General features: G+C 39.7%; 2 protein-coding genes across 3 annotated transcripts in view; one reads left to right on the top strand and one right to left on the bottom strand.

The window, feature by feature from the left end:
• The window catches only part of LOC145480848 (uncharacterized), a 60738-nt gene that overhangs the window by 13314 nt on the left and 29110 nt on the right, over positions 1-18314 (top strand). The gene's annotated exons all lie outside the window — the stretch shown is intronic.
• Positions 81-15720, bottom strand: LOC145480846 (uncharacterized). 2 transcript variants are annotated; one of them, XM_081459176.1, is made up of 21 exons: positions 15564-15709; positions 15422-15494; positions 15200-15335; positions 15074-15092; positions 14757-14953; positions 13291-13579; positions 12509-12634; positions 11534-11653; positions 10758-10855; positions 10397-10438; positions 9883-9948; positions 9199-9405; positions 7283-7319; positions 6854-6871; positions 6185-6243; positions 5846-5945; positions 5547-5591; positions 4681-4710; positions 3099-4034; positions 2284-2438; positions 81-1600 (listed from the first exon to the last, which is right to left on the bottom strand). In XM_081459176.1, the coding sequence occupies exons 1-21, from the start codon at positions 15615-15617 to the stop codon at positions 1183-1185; spliced, it is 3225 nt and encodes a 1074-aa protein (XP_081315302.1). In that variant the 5' UTR covers positions 15618-15709; the 3' UTR covers positions 81-1182. The 2 variants fall into 2 exon arrangements, with proteins under 2 accessions (XP_081315302.1, XP_081315303.1); XM_081459177.1 differs by lacking the exon at positions 6854-6871 and having other exon boundaries at positions 7265-7319; positions 15564-15720.

The following is an 18314-nucleotide window of genomic DNA, read 5'->3' as shown; positions in this document are numbered from 1 at the left end:
CCCCTTGTTTCCAGGGTCCTCCATCTTCCTCAAGGTAGAGAGAGAACCCTGGGAACGAGATTGAATGAAGGCCACAAGCATTTGAGAATAGTGAGTCTGGTAAGCAATTTTATTTGAGGCTCACAATTTGACTAACTACCCCAGCCCTCTATCTAAACCCTATTTACACTAGTACAAACATCGTTTCGTTTCATTAAATTCTACAGAAATCTAGGTTCGATTACCAGCCGCTGTTTCGGGAAATGAGCCCGCGCTCGTCTCACTCTTCACGGGGACGAACGCGGCCGGACCCGAGAATGCGGCGGAAATCGAGCTTGGGACACTAGTACCGAGATCCTCTCCGAGCGGAATTTACTGTTGGACAACGTAATGAAGTGAACGCAAAGTTGAAAGAGATCCTTCTGAGGAATTAGTCGACGTTTCAAAATAGTTCCTTAAAAGGCGGCTTCATATCGATCTCTTGTTCCTGACCAGTCTACAATCAGTTACCAAATGCTAACTACCATTTACAAAACATCAAGTAGAAGGAATACCACGCCAATTGAGGGAACGCGTTACCATACAGTAACGCGGAGAGTCGTTGATAATTACAGTGTTGATCTATACGAGTGACCGAGCAAGGAATAAGAACAAGGGTGTGGAACAAAAACAGAAACATTCGATTTTTTCCCCAAGAGGATCGAAAACCTCCCAGCCCCTCCCCAACCCGGCATATAAATTAAATGAATGTAGGCCCAAGAAGAAAGTTATATCGTGACGTGCGCTTGTTTGTGAGAGATTGGAAGTACTCAGAGTGAATGAACCCTTCCTTCAAAAGGTGTGTTAGGTTTTCCCAAACTTATTTAAGCGTTTGTGTTAGGTTGTGTGAACGGAAAAGCAGTCGATTAGATTTGTTTCATGTAAACGTCTACACGACAATTGTTACGAATCGTCATAAGTTATAGCGTCTGAAGATTTTAAAAATACAGACACCGCTTTCCCTTCGTTTAAAACAGCACTCTTCTTTGTCCGTCTTATTCAGCCCATTATCTTGTTGCATAGCTACTCACTTGAACAGTAAAATATTCACAGGCTTCTTTGAATCTCAGGAACTAAATCAGTACTGGACGTGCAAAAGATTATAAAACGAGAACGCTTTAAAAAAATAGAAAAAACTAAAGTACGTTAAACGATCGAAAAGAATTATGACTGTGTGGTGTCGGTATTTAAATTCGCCTCCAACACTTGTTTTAAAAGATTATCCACTTTGGTGTCATCGAGTATTTCTGATTTGTCGCCCAGTTCTATTTCCGGTACCAGTACTCTCAAGAGTTTGCATACATTGTCACGAAGATGTCTCAACTGCTGAGCAGATTGCGCCAGTTTGATCCACTGTTCCTCTTTACTCAGTTTCCCTAGTTTGATTATCAGGTCGTTATCGACGCCTTCTAGAGCAAGTTCATTGTCGTTTGTGACTGGTTCGAATGTTTCTTCCTCTTGGGGAGGGGGTGGTGGGGAATCGATGACTATAACTTCAGTCTCCATGCGCGGTTTTTGGACGACTGGCTGCTCTATGACGTCATCCTCGTCGTGCGCTCGCTTGATCCCGTTCACCATTGGCCTGAAAACAATCCACAAAACAGTCGATCTAGAGATTTCAGCTGCTACAAATCGACACAAGTTTTCAGTGAAGAGCATGGGACGAAGAAAAAATTCTGAGTTTTTGACAGGTGTCAAACCTACATATGACCTTCCGTACCACGGTCAGATGCTTCAGGACCCTTGTGCCAAGCTGGGCCATGTACGTCGTTCATTAGTGACATAAGATCATTTTCACTGCTGTGATGAGTATTGTCGAAATCATTAAGTATGGCCAGACAAAATGCACGGTTCTACTCACGTTCTCATTCCGTTGGGGAATGAGACACTATTTTTTGTTCCAAGTTTATCCCATGCTCGTGGCGATTTAATAGTTGTATCATTGTCCATCATAAGTCCAATTATTCTTGAATTTCGATTGGTTCTTACTTATGACCAAAGGTAGGCAAATGCGCATCAAAAGTGGGCGTTTTCAAACAAAAAGGGCATTAGCGTAGACGGAGCCCTAAGCGTTGCATGAAGAAGAAGACTGTCGTCTGTTGTGCAGATTCAACACACACACACACACACAAAAAAACCAAATGATCGAGGACCCTCGGCAATACTTTTATGTTGCCCAGTTCATTACGCCATACAACGTGGTTCTAACCTTGGCGTCTGCGGATGTGCTGGTACAAATTAAAAAGTATTGAAAAGATGAATTACCTGTCTTCCTTCTCAGTTTTCACTTTAACTATCAGGCCCGTTGATGCTGCTACCGCCGGGGCCCCAGAATGAACTTGCGATATCTGGATATTTGGGCCTGTCGAAGGTAAGGGGCTCACTGGTACAGCATGTTTTGGTTCCTGTTTAATTTGAACCTGGAAAATGGTAAAACAACAACAAAAAAATGAGACATTTCAGTTTAGGTGTTTTCTAATCTGAAAAGTGCTATGACTTTCATGGACTCGTTGCAAAGTGACTGTAGCTAGGCAAAAGGCTATAAATTAAATGGCCATTTGGAAATTGAAGAGAGCATTGCAAGAAAGTAAAGATATTGGACATAAGTTAACCAAAGTTAAAGAAGCACCATCATACATTTAGTTAATTTCTGTGACCTAAAAAAGGATCTCTAACACTGGGAAAGACGTACAATGCAAAAAAAAAAAAAAAAGACAAAAAAATTTAAGATGCACATGAAGCTCCATCAACACAACACTCAAAGGTACATTTTACAAAACCTCTATTTCCAAAACAGCCTGTGTTGAAAGCTGGGATGACCTAGTATGGCAACTTCATTTGAGTACACCTTGCAACAGACAAGGAGACCACCCCTAATGGGACAGAAGGCAACTTCTCATTGCAGGGAAGGTGTAGGTAGCCTGTATAGCGGGCGTAAAATGGGAAGGATGGAGGATGGAAGGAGGGGGACTGGGAGGAACAATTAATTCCTCTTCTTTTCACCTCCCCTTCCCTATTTTGTTTATGCCTACAACACAGGCTAAGGTTTAGTGAAAACAGATTGAAAATCATTGAAATACCTGCAACACTGGATTGACAGCAGCGTGGTTTACAGGTTGTACCCCGGCTGGAATTGCAGGGTTCACCGGTGATGTCTGAACAAGCTGGGTGCTAGGACCAGCTGCAACAGTGGTCACTGCCATGGATGAAGTCTGCGGTGTGGGGACAATATACCGGTATCTGTCGCGGACAGTGACTTGATTCCTGATCTCTGTGGGTGACTGCTTGGTGGGCTCCTTAGCCTCTGGAATAACTGCAGACACAGGAGAAACTACAGATCCCTGAGTTGCTTGCCTGTTGACTTCTTGTAATGACTCTAAAGGTTTGTAGCTGGACGAAATTGCCGATGATCTTACTGGTGCATTGATTTGCTGCGGAAGCTGATTTTGGGACACCGGTGTTGTTTGCAGTGTCACTGCATTGGTGTTCTTAATTTGCATCTGTTGTTGTCGTTGTTGTTGTTGTTGTGATGGCTGAAGTGGTAGTGCTCTAACTTGGTATGTTGGTGCATTGCTTGGCTTGGAGGTCAAATCCTGTGTAATTGGTGTTTGTAGGTGAATTTTATGCCCGGACGATAACACAAGGTTTTGAACTGTGACCTTCTGCTGTGAAGGGGCATTCCCATCAGTTCTTATAGGCTGTGCTTGGTTGACCTGTAAACTCTGACCTTGTTGCAATGACTGTACCGATACAACTCTTGGTGACACATCTGCCACCACCCTGTTGCCCTGCTGTTGGAGTTGTCCCTGAGGACTCGGCACAATCTGCACCAGTGGTTTTGGAGCAGTTTGTGACTGGCTTGCTGAAGGAAGAGATGAAAATACTTTCACAACCTTCACAGATTGTTGTTGTTGTTGTTGCGGTTGGTTTCTGTTTGGTGTTAAAAGCACTGGTGACTTTGGATTGTATGTGTTATGGGCCACTACTTGTGGAGTTCGCCCTCGGACTGGAGTTGGCTGCAATGGAAATATGCCAAACAACTTCAACACACAGAATAATCAAGTCGTCTGAATCCATATCATCTCTGTTCACAACTTTTGTGCTTTGGTGGCATAAAAACCACACCCCAAATGAGGCAAACCCATCACTAGTCCACAGAGGATGGACTTCAATATAAAGTTGATGGTCTTCTAGATTTCTTGTCTAAAAATTGAGAAAACCTCAAAGACTTGCATGTACTAGTACCAGAGACCATGTTTTGATTTCAAGCCAAAGACATCCCAGACAAGAGAGATGTTTCAAGGTCCATTTCTGTTTTGCTAAACCCCTAGAGAATTCCCTCAGCCCACCAGAAATTTATAAAGTCCCGGCCAAACGATCGCAACATGTCAACGCCACATATCGCAACATTGTTGGGCGCAACATGTTGCATGCGTTTGGCCACCTTGTTGCGATGTGTTGCGACATGTTGGGTGTTGCTGGCTCGAATTTGAAGGTCAAATTGGAGCCAGCAACACCCAACATGTCACAACACATCGCAACACGGTGGCCAAACGCACACAACATGTTGCGCACAACGTTGTGATATGTTGCGTTGACATGTTGCAATCGTTTGGCCGGGGCTTAAAATTTCAAAGCAACAGAACAAAGGTGCAAACATACCTTGAACCCACTCGAAGATGGTGTCATCAACTGTTTGGAATAATAAATGAAAGAATTAAGTTTTGCAAGAGAGTCAATCCTCTATAAACATGTAGGCCTTATTCCTGAGGTGATTCCTCTCAAGTTCATTTCAAACATGATACCCACTTCTTCCATAGATAACGTCAGCACATGCATTGCATAGATGTCTTCTTGGGGGATGAAAATGCATGTAAATCTGCTTGAGCTGTCCACATGAGTAAAATTTGCATCACAAGATTGGCTATTTCTAGACTCTCCTGGGATTTCTGTTGCCAGTATTGATTACCTTGAGAATAAGGCCTATATGGTGGATTCACTCTCTCACCTTTCATCCTCTCTTGGTTTTGCTATCAAACACTGACACTAGGATATTTTTAGCTGCAGGGCTCAAAACAAACTTGAATTCCAGCTTGCCCTGAGAACAAGTACAAGTATCTCTCAAATAATGCTTGCCCTGGGCAAGTCTTAGTTTGCTCTTTTAATGATTTACATGTAGTTGGCAGACGACTTGCCTGATCCCTTGCCCGTCAGGCAAGTGAGAATGAAAAGGTACGATCATGTACTTGCCCAGAAGGAGAATCTTTTTGTCCTGGACGACAGGCCGACACTTTCTTTGAGCCCTGTTACCCCTAGTAAGTGTTATTATTTTTGGGCATGAAATCTCACAATTAGTTTTTGTCAGATGCAATTTAATTGTTGACATGCATTAATAATCGATGAATTTTCACCCTAACAGAATCAGAAATACTTTTTTGCTCAGCTACGACTCATTTCATTTCTGAGGTGGAAGGCGGGGGGCGGGGGGGGGGGGGGGGGAAGGGTGGTAATAAAGAACCTCTGTTTACCTTTATCCGCAATGTCTGTGGTGATTTCTGCTCCCCTTTTACCTGCTAAAAAAGGAAATGGCATTCAGCTGCAGTTAACAGTACAACCTCAGGTTAGCCTTTTGACAGGGATAAGTATAAACTAGATGAAGGCCACCCAGTTTCTCATTGGCTTTCTCATTGGCTTGCTTGCTTATTTGATCCAATAATTCCAGTCTAGGAACAAATAATTTGCAGTCTTTCTGAAGCCAAAATAAGACCTTAAACCCTGAAGGGTGATGTGTTGGAGATCAAACAAAGGCTACATTCTAAAGTCTAACCTGTCTAATGGCCTGCTGCTGTCTGGCGCTGTTCTTTTCAATCGATTGCATAATTGATGATTCACTTCCAGATTCAATTTCAGAGAGCTGCCTTTTAAGTCTACAAGGAGAAAGGCAAATAACTATGACATGACAGCAAGAAAAACACAAATCTTTGAATATTTATATTGGTTAACCCTAATAGTAATAATATTCATCTCCAATCTTAAAGTGTTGGAGCACAGTGGTACAACAAGACTGTGTTTTAATACAATCATATTTTAGGGGGATCAAATAACGCAAATGAGTGACAGAACTTTTAAAATTTTTTTTACAGAGTCCAAAGAGATGCTCACAAACCTCTGCAATTCTACTTCTTTTTTCTCCAGCTCTTTTCGCTGTTGCTCTAATCTTCTTTCCTGAAAAAAGAAAACCTATTAAAGCAAAGCTCTGCTATATGCTAATTTTCTTAACAACTGACTTAAGATCAGCTGTTGGTCCATTCCTATCCACTATAAAAGGAAAGTCCATGAAGTGATCATCATGAGAGAATTGCTTTAGGTTAATCAATCTTGTATTAATCTTTTTATAACAATTTTCAAACTATATCTGGCAATTAATGAAACATGCTCTAACATCTTTCATGTACCAGGGGCACTTCATGGATCATTTTAGTAAATTATCTGTTCCAAAGGCCTTTAATCCCTTTCAATTTTCTTTCTGATACGAGAAATTTGATGCCTGTTGTTTCTGGATTGATAAAAATGTTATTCTGGGTACCCAAATGCAATAAGACCAAATGTTTTCTGGAAATACTTGCCAAAAAGCCCTAATATATTCAAGAAGACACAAGTTCTCCTAGAAAGCATGGCCTAAAATTAACTTACAGAGCTTTAAAAGCACTCCAGATAACCTGAAACAGCCTTTTAAAGTATTTAAGAGAAAACTATCGATGGGTTCCACTTAATAAGGAATTTAAACCAGGTCCACAGCACAATTAAGATTTTGAGTAAAAAAAACATCACACACCTCTTCAAGCTTTCTTTCCTAATGAATTGAAAATAATGCAGTCACGATTAGAAACATTGCTGAAGTAAATATCACTCTCCTAAAGGCAAGTGGTACAATCCTACCAGAAGTGTTACAAAATGTATAGACTATTGCTTGTTTCTCTCCCTCCACTCTTTTCTCATAACTTACTCCTTCAGAATAATTTGCAAATTGCCCTGCAGTTAATGTGAGAATTCAAATGTGGAAGAGAGAGCAGGGTTCAAGTTAACACTTTTCAGAAAACAAATATCAAGCAAAAATATCACAGACTTTAAAGGACAGTATTTTTACAATACAAGGACCTCTTTTTTACACAAATTGTGCTCCTCCCCCCCACCTGCCCCTTTTTGAGGGTGACTTGAATATGATGAGGCTATTTTAAAAGACAACACATAATTTTATGCTTACCCTTTCTTTACGCTTCCTATCTTCCATCTCTTTTTCCCTGTAGAAAAAAGCAAAATATTATTAATCCATTGACTCCCATGCCGCCCGTAACTGCCTCTGACAAGCCTTCGCCTTTGTTCCACTTCTGACATCATCAGCTTTGACCAAAATTGGCATCATCTATACTCAACTTTCGCAGGAGGAAAAGATCTTTCCAGTGATGCCCAGATCAGTGTGATTGGCTCAATGGAGCCTGAAATATACACGAAAATGCTCAGAAATTTGAGTGAAAACCTCAGAGCAAAATCTCCTGTGACTACACATGGCTACTCCAGGGTAAAAATTGCCTGTCTCCATGATGCTTTCTCAGACTTTTTTGAACTTGAAGCAAGCCCAGTAGAAGGTCAATTACTGCAGCAAAAAGATAAGAAAAGGAGAAAAAGGAAAGGCAAAAAATTAAAATTAAAAAAGAAGAAAAGCCTAAAGACGTAGGGCACTTTCCTGTCCAAAATCTTGATTTCTGTGCATGCCCGAGCAAACATGTCATAAAACGCCATGCTAGTGGAAAGAAAAGCATGCTGTCATGTTGCAAATGACTTTTTAAGTAGACTGGAGCTAATTTGGCCCATATCCAGCCTGAAAATCTCCAAAATGTCCAAAAAATGTGTTTTTGGCAAACAGTTCTGGGAGTCAATGGGTTAATAATTACTATTATTTTTTCTCAAGCATCTGAGCGGGCCAGAATCCTAAATCCTCAAATTTGATTGGCTAATCATACGCACATGACCGGTCCAGCTTTTTATGATACAGCCCACAGGCTGGCTTTTTTCCCCACTTTTTTCCCTAAATTTCGCTCCTAAAAGTTAGCGGTAATCGTCAATCTTTTGCCTTTTTTACACATCCATCGACGATTAGTCAACGCAAGTTTATATCTGTTCACTTTAAAATGGCAAGGAAAAGTCACTGTACGTAAGTAAATTCAATTGAGTGTTTTGAAGTTGTGAGAGTTTGCTTGATTGTTTGTAGCTTCGCGCTGTAATGGCGCGCAATCCTGTGTTTCTCTCACAGCGTCTGTAAAATTTGAGTCAATTTCAGTCGAGTTTACCTCTCTGATCGTTGCTGTATTGAGGAGAATTTCTGTGGAATACACTTAACAAATTTCCTCGCCTTCTGCTATTCAATTTACGGTAGAAAAATCTGATTTCAAGTGATTTTAAAAGCAACAACTGACAGAAATTGTTTTTGTAGTAAAACTTCAAACTTTGCACGAAATTTCACACAGCAAAAACAATTTTGCAGAACTTAACTGGTGAAATCAATGCAACTAACATAAAGTAATTTGAAAAAAAATCTGTTCTTTACTACATCCTTCTTTGTCTACTATCTGAGCTACTTGCTCGTTGACAAGATTCTTTACAAAGTGTTAGTAGACGGCACGCAAGCCGATTCAATGACAATGGCTGCGTAAACAAACCCATTTGTAATCTGTAAAACCAATTTACTGCAAGAAAGAAAACTAAACATGTTATTTGCTGGTTTAGGTCGGTCCGTATAGTGAAAAACTGTGACCTTGGGCAGCATTTTCAAGACCTCGGTCACAGTTTTTCACTATACGGACCTGCCAGCCGGCAAATAACATATATATATTGAAAGGGAATGGGTTAAGAAGCATGTATCCATGTATGTGATGCTTGATTTGTCACTTTGTCGGTATAGAAGAATGATAACTGGAACTGGTGGCCAAACGTTCCATTCGCCGATCATGGAGAACACCAGAAACAATCTGGAACAAAATGTCTTCAACAGACACAACAAAACATCTACAGACTGAGTGACATCAACAATATTGAATTCTTACATTTCTTGAACGAGCAAACAATTGAGCACGGGAAGAACAATTGTTTTCTCAGAAAGAAGATGGTGATAAGTTTACTCACAAGCGTTTCTTTTGAGTCTTGACATATGGCTGTTCAACTTCCTCTTCCTTCTCCTCAGGAATGCTACAGGATCTCATTCTAGGGTTTGGGTTTTCCTTGCAGTACCATTTGTCTGGCAGCTTTTTGGGGTCTGTACCATCAGGTAACTTACGCCACTTCAGGCATTCTGGATTGTCACATTGCACCCAGATCTGGTCAGGGAGTTGTCTGCAATAAAATGTAACTCTTACAGTCCTGTGTGCACTTAAAAGGGTCACAGTCATGACTTAAGCAGTGCTTTGTATCAAAACCAAAAACGAAAAAGAAAATTGCCATAAATGGCAATTTACTACCACAGTTCAAACAGAAATTATAATTTTCAGCAAGAAAAGAACAGTTAGTGTGCCCCTTGATTTCAATAGCAGCAGCACAAATCTGTCACTCCTTTCATGACACAAGTCTTATAAATTATACACATCTGGTACTAAATTTATTTCTTTTTAATCCTGAAACATTTCTGGTTAGCTCATTTAATTTTACTACCAGTACATGAAGCAAAATTTCCACAAAATGTAAACTTGCTCATTAGTATCACTACCATCACAGGCCATACTCATCATCAACAGTGAACATCACTAATTTAAATTCATCATCATGGTTATCATTCACGTCATTATCATGATCATGTAACAAGCAAGTACTCACTGAACTTCCACAGGTTCAGGGATTGGCTCCTTGCTGTTGAGACGCTGAGGCCCCTTCTTCTCATTCCTAAATTGAGATTTTTTGGAACATAAAATGATTAAAATCATTGAGAGACAGACACAAGAGAAGAGATGGAGTTAATTTATTTGGCACCTGTGGAACAGGACGAAACATACAAAAGGGTTGGGGATGCTCCTTTAAAAGTTTGAATTTGACTTCTAAAGGAAACTTATCTCAGGTGTACTGTTACTGAAGCTTTCATTTAACCTCTAAGAAGGTACTATCCAAAAAATTCAGTGCTGATCAGTCTACGCAAGCAATGCAGATCACAACATTTTCAATTTATTTGTTTGCATGCAACCAAAAACTGACAATACATTGACTGCTAAAAATATTGCCTTTCTGACCTGAACTCTCTAACTGCTACGAGAATCTGGAATTTGAACCCCTAAGTAAGAAAATGAACGTTGTCATCACTATAACAAGAAATGAATGATATTAAATCAATGCTTACCAATAATCATTCAGCTTGGATCCTAGTGCAGCAAAACAAGCTCTGCAAAATACAATTCAAGAATAATGTTTAGGATGTTAAACGCCCAATAACTCTTTCTATGTTCCCTTTGGCTAAAAATGAGGGAATCAGTAAAGGATTAGTGACCTATGAAAAGAGAAGAGGGTGTCATTGACCATTTAAGAGATGCAGAGTACACTGTAGGTAAATGCAACCGGTACCTATCCCTTTACTGTTATGTACTGGAGAAATAATTCAAGCACCTGAAAACATCCTGCAAGAGTTTTGAAAATACGCACAGCTACTAATACTTAACATCCTAACCTTCCTAAAAAAAAAACGGATCATTTTCCTACAGTACCTGTAAGCCTTGGTATAATCAAAGTCTTGTTTATTATGGGTTGGCTGAAGAAAATCACATTCAATGACACCCACAACCCCAACTCCTAAGTTGTTGGCCTGCAAAGTAAAGATAACATGAATCAGAAAAATAGTTTTCAGCTGTTGTGGTGGCTAATGGTTAGTAAGGTGGATTGTGGACTAAGTAAAAGGCCCCAGTTGTTCAAAGGCTGGACAACACTACCCACCGGATAAATCACTATCCAGTGGATAAGTGCTAACAAAACAAACCAGCTATCTGCTAGATAGCGATTTATCCGAGGACCAGGTTGCCTTCAGTTGTAGTGGTGGATCCATCAAGAGCGATGACTAGTACCTAGAGTGTTTGCCTTTATTTCTGTCATAATATTTACAACCTTTTTCAATTTTGTTTTTTTGATATTCACTTCTCCAAAAGGGGGAAGAGGTGGGTGGGGTGGGGAGGGCTAGCCACTCAATCCATCCCCATAAATCCACCATAACTCTCTAGTTCTCGTTATTTTTACATGACATGGGTGGTGAAACACTCAATATCAAAGTTCCAGAAAAATATCCATAACTGACCCCAAAGAGTTACTGGAAAATCCAAAATGTGGATATTTTTGCAACAACTCATTTGAGAATCAAGTATCTTGTGAAACAGCACAACACAATTCAAACATGAACACAAAGCTGTCAATTAATGCATGGCACCAGGTACCAGACTTCTAATAAAATAAAATGCATTTTTCAAATGCATTATTTAATTATTTCACTTACTTTTAACTGGTAACCCACACGGACATAGGGTTTAATAAGTCTGTTCCTGTGGTACATCATAATTCCATAATGATTTCTATTCTGACTAAAACCAAAGAATATCTTCACTTGCTTGTTTACCTATCCAAATTTTTAACCATGTCAAGGAAAAGAGTTTCATTTTACTTATCTCCATGATAACAAACTGAATACTGTATAGAACCAGTTCAAGTCTCAAAATAATCGCATTAATATTATTAACCTTACCATAACACTCTGGATAATCCCAAAAATCCTGTATTCTTTTGTTTAAAAACAATAACAGTAAGTTTAGAATTTTGTTAAAAGCACAAAGCTCTGCATTGTTCTAGTAAACTATGGCCAAGGATGTTCACACCCAAATCTCCTCACATTCAAATTTTTTTACACTTAGCATTGGCAAGATTACCAACTTGTGTCACAAAGAAAGATATCCACTACATTGCCTTACATGAAAACAACATAAAAATAAGAGAACTCTACATAAGGGGGATGAAGGGTAGTTATAATAATTAAGGAACCCGACTAGTAATACATTTTACAGCAGAGTATACTAGATGGTCCTTAATGCTGTGGGCTCCAGTCCCAGCAATTTACCTGACTGTTTTATTTGGTCTTAAGAAACACTTAGATGAATGACATTGTGTGACATTGTGTAGTTCCAGAAAATATCCATACCTTCCCCACGGAAGGGAATTTTTCTAGGTCCCCCCCCCCCCCTGGAAATTCCGATTGAGCTTCATACATTTCTTTAAATTTTTTGGTCTTACAGAACCCCCACCCCCAGGAAATTCCAATCCCTTCTGTGGGGGGAGTATGGATATTTTCTGGAACTGAACATTGTAAATTGTGGATTTACGTGAACAGTAAATATGCATAGTGAAACAATATAAGTGCAAATGTCCCTAAGTACATAACACCTGGCTACAGAACACAGAAAATATCAATTAAGGATACAGCTGATGGGCGGTAAAAGTCCACTGCTGTCTTGCTCAAACTCTTTGTTATCACAGTGGTGCGCACTTTCTTACCCCTCAGTATTATCTGCATTCTAGGTCTTAAGTACAGAATGGCACAATATGCCTAAGAAAAAACAACAATGCATGCATGTTAAAGCAAACAACTTGTTAAAACAGTTGTAAGCTTCACCAACAATATTATTGCTAGTCGCATGTAGGCAAAACATCTTAAGCCCAACTGGCTCGTAGCTCTTGGCACTTAACTCCAAATTCTGTAGGATCAACCAGCTACAGATATTGCTACTCCCTCTGGATGTGATGTTAGTCTACTACAGGTTTCTCCCTAGCATTCTGTCAGGTTGCCTCCACAATTTGCCGGTACTCATTTATGCTTCTAGTTAGAGGGAGGCAATGTGAAAGTACAGTGCCTTATTTAAGAACACAGTACAGTGATCCAGGCCAGGGGCCCGTTTCTTGAAGGTCCTGAAAAGTTTTCGCACCCAAAAGCCGTAGCAAAATCTCAAATGTTCTGACTACAGAGTTGTTTTATGAACATATTCTTAATATCAGCAGACGTTCTCTTCATACCAGGAGTTTCAGGCATGTACACCTCTCTGTCTTTAAATACCAATTAACTAAAAATGCCTTTGCGGGCCCGAAAAGTTTCCAGGGCTTTCGAGAAATGGGCCTCAGGGCTCAAACCCACACAGAACACAAAAAAAATTTGGCCACCGGGCTTCCCATGCCACATAATATGACGTAGTAAGTACAATTACTAACCCGTAACGAGTAATCCGACTCTGGAATGTGGTTTTGTCGCTCCTGCTTTCTTATCTTGCTGATCTCCAAGTCTGTATCCTCAGGAATTCTTACATCATCAGGTGCAGATGAAAAATCAAACTCTGGTTTTCCATCAGGAGTTGTTCGAACATTGAAAATGATAATACGAGTGCCACTTGGATTTTGAATCCCAGCGAACTCAGCTAAAAGTTCCTCTTTGTATTTAAACACAGAATGCGTCAGAATGTCCTGCAGTGCTTTGTCTTTGTCAGACTTCTCAAGAATTTTTGAGAAATGTTAAGGATCCTACTAGGTGTAAATTTACAACAATAACTAACTGGAAAATAAAGATAACATCATTTCAGAACTAAGTAGTGATATTGAAGCACTCTTGCATTCATGCCAATCACAAGCACAAATCAACATATAGACAATAAGCAAATTGAGTATAAAATAGGTAAACACAAATTTAAGGCAGCATGGAAAAGGCACGGGAGTAACAGAAGCAGCCAGATGGTTACCATACTGATCCAAATGCTGATCAGGGTCACCATGTTAGGTCTTAATTAAGCAAGACACTTAAGTCTCAAGGGTTGCTCCCACTCTCTCAATGAGCAATATCAATGGATATCAGTATGTCCACTTAACTCATGCTACAAAGACAGATGTAGGTTTTATGACTGATTAAATGCAAGACACAGATATGGCCTCAAGATTTTAGCAGTCAAACAAAGTGCTACTAGAAAAAAAATCAATTCACTGTGTAATTCAGGTGTGGCTTTCTCTCTTGAAATAAAATCATTCAGAAGCAAGTGCACCAAATTAATTAGTATTAAAAATTTTAAATAAGAAATAATGGTAACTATCATGCACTATGTCTGTATGACCATAAGTTGTGTAGGACCAAATTAAGACCAATTAAAATGCAGGGAATTACATCGAATGCTTAATCACTTTTTATGAAGTACAAACATTCATCATCTTATCTATCGTCCGTAAAAACAAAATCACACTCTTGAAAAATAAATTTAGTATCCTTGAAAAGCGCAAGAGCATTATTTGTGAATTAATACGTGATGCTCTGAAAGAGCACAATCGATCACTTCAAAATTTTACACTGAGCTTTAATACCAGTTTTAACGATGTTTCATGCGTTTATGTAGAACGCGTAACGTTTCAGGCCATTAAATCGCTGGTGTAAGGAGACAGGACACTTCATTTGGCAAATTAATACAGAGACTTACTGTTAAAAAAAGTATTGGCCAGTCATTAGAGTCAGCCATCCTCCGATCTCATCAACAATGGAGACCACGAAGGATCTTTAATTCAAGGCGCCAAATTCGAGTTTGGCGCGAACGTCATACGACCGCGGAAGTACCGCAAACGCACGGACGAATTCAACGGTCTTCGACAGGTCGCGTTTATTTACGTGTGAGAATTACTTTAGTAATTAGTAAAGGATATTTCCATCAGAGTCCCAAGTGACCATAGGCACAAGAATTGTTTCCGCTTTGATGGCTTCCAAATAAGTTTGCGAGAGGAATCCAACGCTCCTCGTGTTGCCGGTTTTGGTAAGGACGATGGCGTCCTTGCCAAGTCTCATGGATCCCGACTTGAATCCATTCCCATAGTGTCCAACAGGCATAAATCCCTTGTCCTCTACCTAATGATGGTAATATTGTGAAATGAGATAACAAGAAACGTTCGAAAACTTTACAATGTCAATTGTAAATAAGTTTACTGTGTGAATGAGTAACGCAACGTGAAAATCGCTCACTCTCACCTTATCACAAAATCCGAAGCTGCAATAGTGAAAAAAAGGACATGTAAGTATTCACGAACCTCAGAGTAAACGAAGAAGGTATTTAACTAAATTAAGTTGAGCATCTACAATGTGTAAGTCCCGTACCTCAACATTTTATGCAGCTTCTCCGGACCCATGCCGGCACCGTTATCCGTGAAGACAAGGCAATAGTTGTGTTTACTGTATTTTTTGACATCTATCCATAGCTGGCTGGCATTCACGTCCGGATCGTATGCATTATCTGCAGAACAAGCATAAACAAATCACAAAGAGGCCAAACACCGGCGGAAGAAACGAGCCCTGGACTTGCGGCGACGCGAAACTTACCAATGAGTTCGGCGATAGCGCTGAAGGGCCAAGTATGACTCGTCGAATTCGTGTGCAAATACTTTGGACTGAGCTGGGGAAAAAGTAAATTCTTAGCAAACTAGAGCAGTTCTTTATTACAAAATATTGACGGTGCACTTACAGTGCTAAGGCGAACTCCGAGATCCGTGGAATCGAGAAGCTGTCTTGCCGCCATTTTGTTTTGTTTTCTTTTTCCCCTACACTCCCCCTTACAAACTGTTTTACTCGATCCGGCCGCCCAAGGGCCCGCAAGACAGACTGCGGTGTTCGTTTTCTCCTGGAAATTTGAAAGGCGTGGATCAGGAAAGATTGGCATATAAGGAAAAACGTCAAATACAGCCAATCAACTGATAAGATTTCAATGATGGACAGCCAAAGCTAATAATATCAGCCAATCACAAGACGACCCTTACTGATGCCTTTATCAGTGCGCAACGAAGCGCGCGCAATTCCGCAAAAATGCGGTTTCGGCGAAATAAGTTTTGGACTCAAGCCAGGACAGAATTAAATCAATTCAATTACTCTAAAAATTTTCCTCAAGTTCATGATCAGATTTTTTAATCACAACGCTGAAAAATACCCTTTTAATCTTGTCAACAACAATGACAAAAAAACCTGCAAAAGCAATTTTTTTACAGTGCACTATTCCACCTAGTTTCGAGAAAGTCCAATCGAATATCTCTTCGTAAAAAATCGCCCTAGGCAAAGTGGGTTTTCACTGGGTCACGGTAAAACGAACTGAAGAAAAGTTTAGTCAAGCAGCTAGATTACGAAATAAGCGACAGCATGAGAGCTAGAACAAATCCCTTATTTTACAGCTTACATTGTAGGTCTCGTTTTCCGAATAAAAACGCGAAAATTATAAACCTCCTTTCTCAAGATCTTCCATTATGCTGAAATGCAAAGCAAGATTTACCTGCCGCTCAGGTTTTAAATTACCGCACTTGCATAATCGATCGAAACCTAAATAAACACGTCTACATCTCGACAAATTCGACGAATCGTGTTCAAGTGAACTTTGCATTTACATGTGATGGGCACGTGATAGACATATGCACGGCGCCAGCTTCTGAAACTGGGATGATGAAATGTTTACATCTGCGTGAGTTTCATGGCCATATATGGAAACAGGTCATGCAAAACATTTCATTGCGCTTGCGTACGACGTGGCAGGCGCCCAGTTATCTCATATGGCGTCTTTTGTCTTTTCGCTTTTTAATTTGGCATTGCATGGCGTGAGAAATCGACCTCACACGTCATATTTCCTGTAAATCCTCTGATTTGATTGGCTGGCAGTCGAGAAGCAATCAATCACATGCCATCGCCAGTTCGTATTTCAATTCTCATCCGAGATATGACATGCTCTAATGATTTGAAGTAAAAATATTTCGAAAGATTTGATAAGATTCCAAATTAAAAAAAAAACCAGATAATCGTACAGTGATGGCAGATTCGTCGTAACACGCAGCGCGAGCTTGATAAACGCTGTGTTGAGATATGATTTCTGTCGCGAATCTTCCAAAGACGAAGAAACCAGAATTTTTCGCTGGCTTCTCGATAATATTTGAAAATGGCAAATATGAAATACTAATTAACTCAAGATATGGCGTTTGTCTAATGCAACAGCAAGAAATAAATACTCGTTATGGAACTTGACTAAATGAGTAACTGAAAGGGAACCGAATACTTTGACCAGAGCGAAACTGAAATAAAAGCGTTCACAAGGCATTGCGCAATCTTCCTAATCTCGAAAGTCATTCGGATGTAATCGTTTCTTCAAAATGTCAAATTGGCAGACTGTACAGAACAAAAAGCTTTACATAGATCAGTAAGCGAGAACTGCCAAGCAAGGAGGCGCATTTAAACTGCTTGAAGGGTTTTTGAGGCGATAATTTTTACTTCCTGATACTTGTAATAATTCAGTTACGAGGGCTCTCCCTAGTCACTGACGTTATATTTTTTTAAAATTCAAATTCTGAGGAATTTTCGCCGATGATACCTTGGCCATACAAAATTTCTGACTCGTGAGTTTCACATGGCCGTGCACGTGTGAGGAGCAGTTGCAAATACGGGGCCAATTAGATAGATAGTCGTTACTTTTTTAATATATGTATTTTGACCTCACCAGTGGTATGCAATCCACATACAAACAGGAATTAATTCTGCTTTCGTTTAATAGATTGTAAACAAATCCGAAGCTCCGGGGCAGGAAAATAAATCTTTCAATAAGCCACTTTCGATATATTAAAATTCAGCTCGATGGTGAGGCCTAGAGGACACAAACAAAAGAAATGAATAAACATGGTCATTTATCAATTTCCTTTGTTTCTGTCTTCTAAGCCTCACTGCCAAGCAGAATTTTAATGTATCGAAAACGGTCTGTTGCGTTTGATTTATATCGTCAATACCCTATTATTATCAAGCTGCACTTGTCAGCAGAGATAACAATGACAGTTGTCAAATGCCGCGTGACATCAATGGTTCAATGAGTCGAAAGGCCTATAAATTTCCTAATGTTGACCTTTCTGCGTTAACTGACAGATATTGCAACAGGTCGAAACAGGTAAGTATTAGGAATATTAGAAGTTTCATTTTAAAACCAGCTGTTGATTATTTCCATCTGTTCCTTCTGTTGAGTGATTGGTCTGTGGTTTAATGCCAGCAGACTGATTTCCTCTCTGTACCGGCGGGGCCTTGGAACCAAAAGCTACAGAACGTTTTGTGATGGTTTTAGGCATCAGTTTTGTGAAATATTAAACGCCGAGGCTTGGAGGCAAGAAAAAAAAAACTAAAAAACAAAAACAAAAAACAAAAAACAAAGAAATAACATTCAGGTCGAGATTTGAATAAATGATTTGTTTTGTCCCTGACT

This window comes from Orbicella franksi, chromosome 3, assembly GCF_964199315.1.
Source record: "Orbicella franksi chromosome 3, jaOrbFran1.1, whole genome shotgun sequence".
Lineage (NCBI taxonomy): Eukaryota > Metazoa > Cnidaria > Anthozoa > Scleractinia > Merulinidae > Orbicella > Orbicella franksi.
Note: the sequence above shows the minus strand (reverse complement) of the source record. Positions and strands in the feature narration are given on the sequence as shown.

Bases quoted from the DNA above. Each gene is read 5' to 3' on its own strand.
- LOC145480846 (XM_081459177.1), bottom strand. From the start codon at position 15,617: ATGGCGGCAAGACAGCTTCTCGATTCCACGGATCTCGGAGTTCGCCTT. The intron at 9,406-9,882 runs GTGAGTACTTGC...ATTTTATTGCAG, and splicing joins CCTGAACCTGTGGAAGTTCA to ACAACTCCCTGACCAGATCT. The intron at 4,711-5,546 runs GTAAACAGAGGT...TATTCCAAACAG, and splicing joins CACAGACATTGCGGATAAAG to TTGATGACACCATCTTCGAG.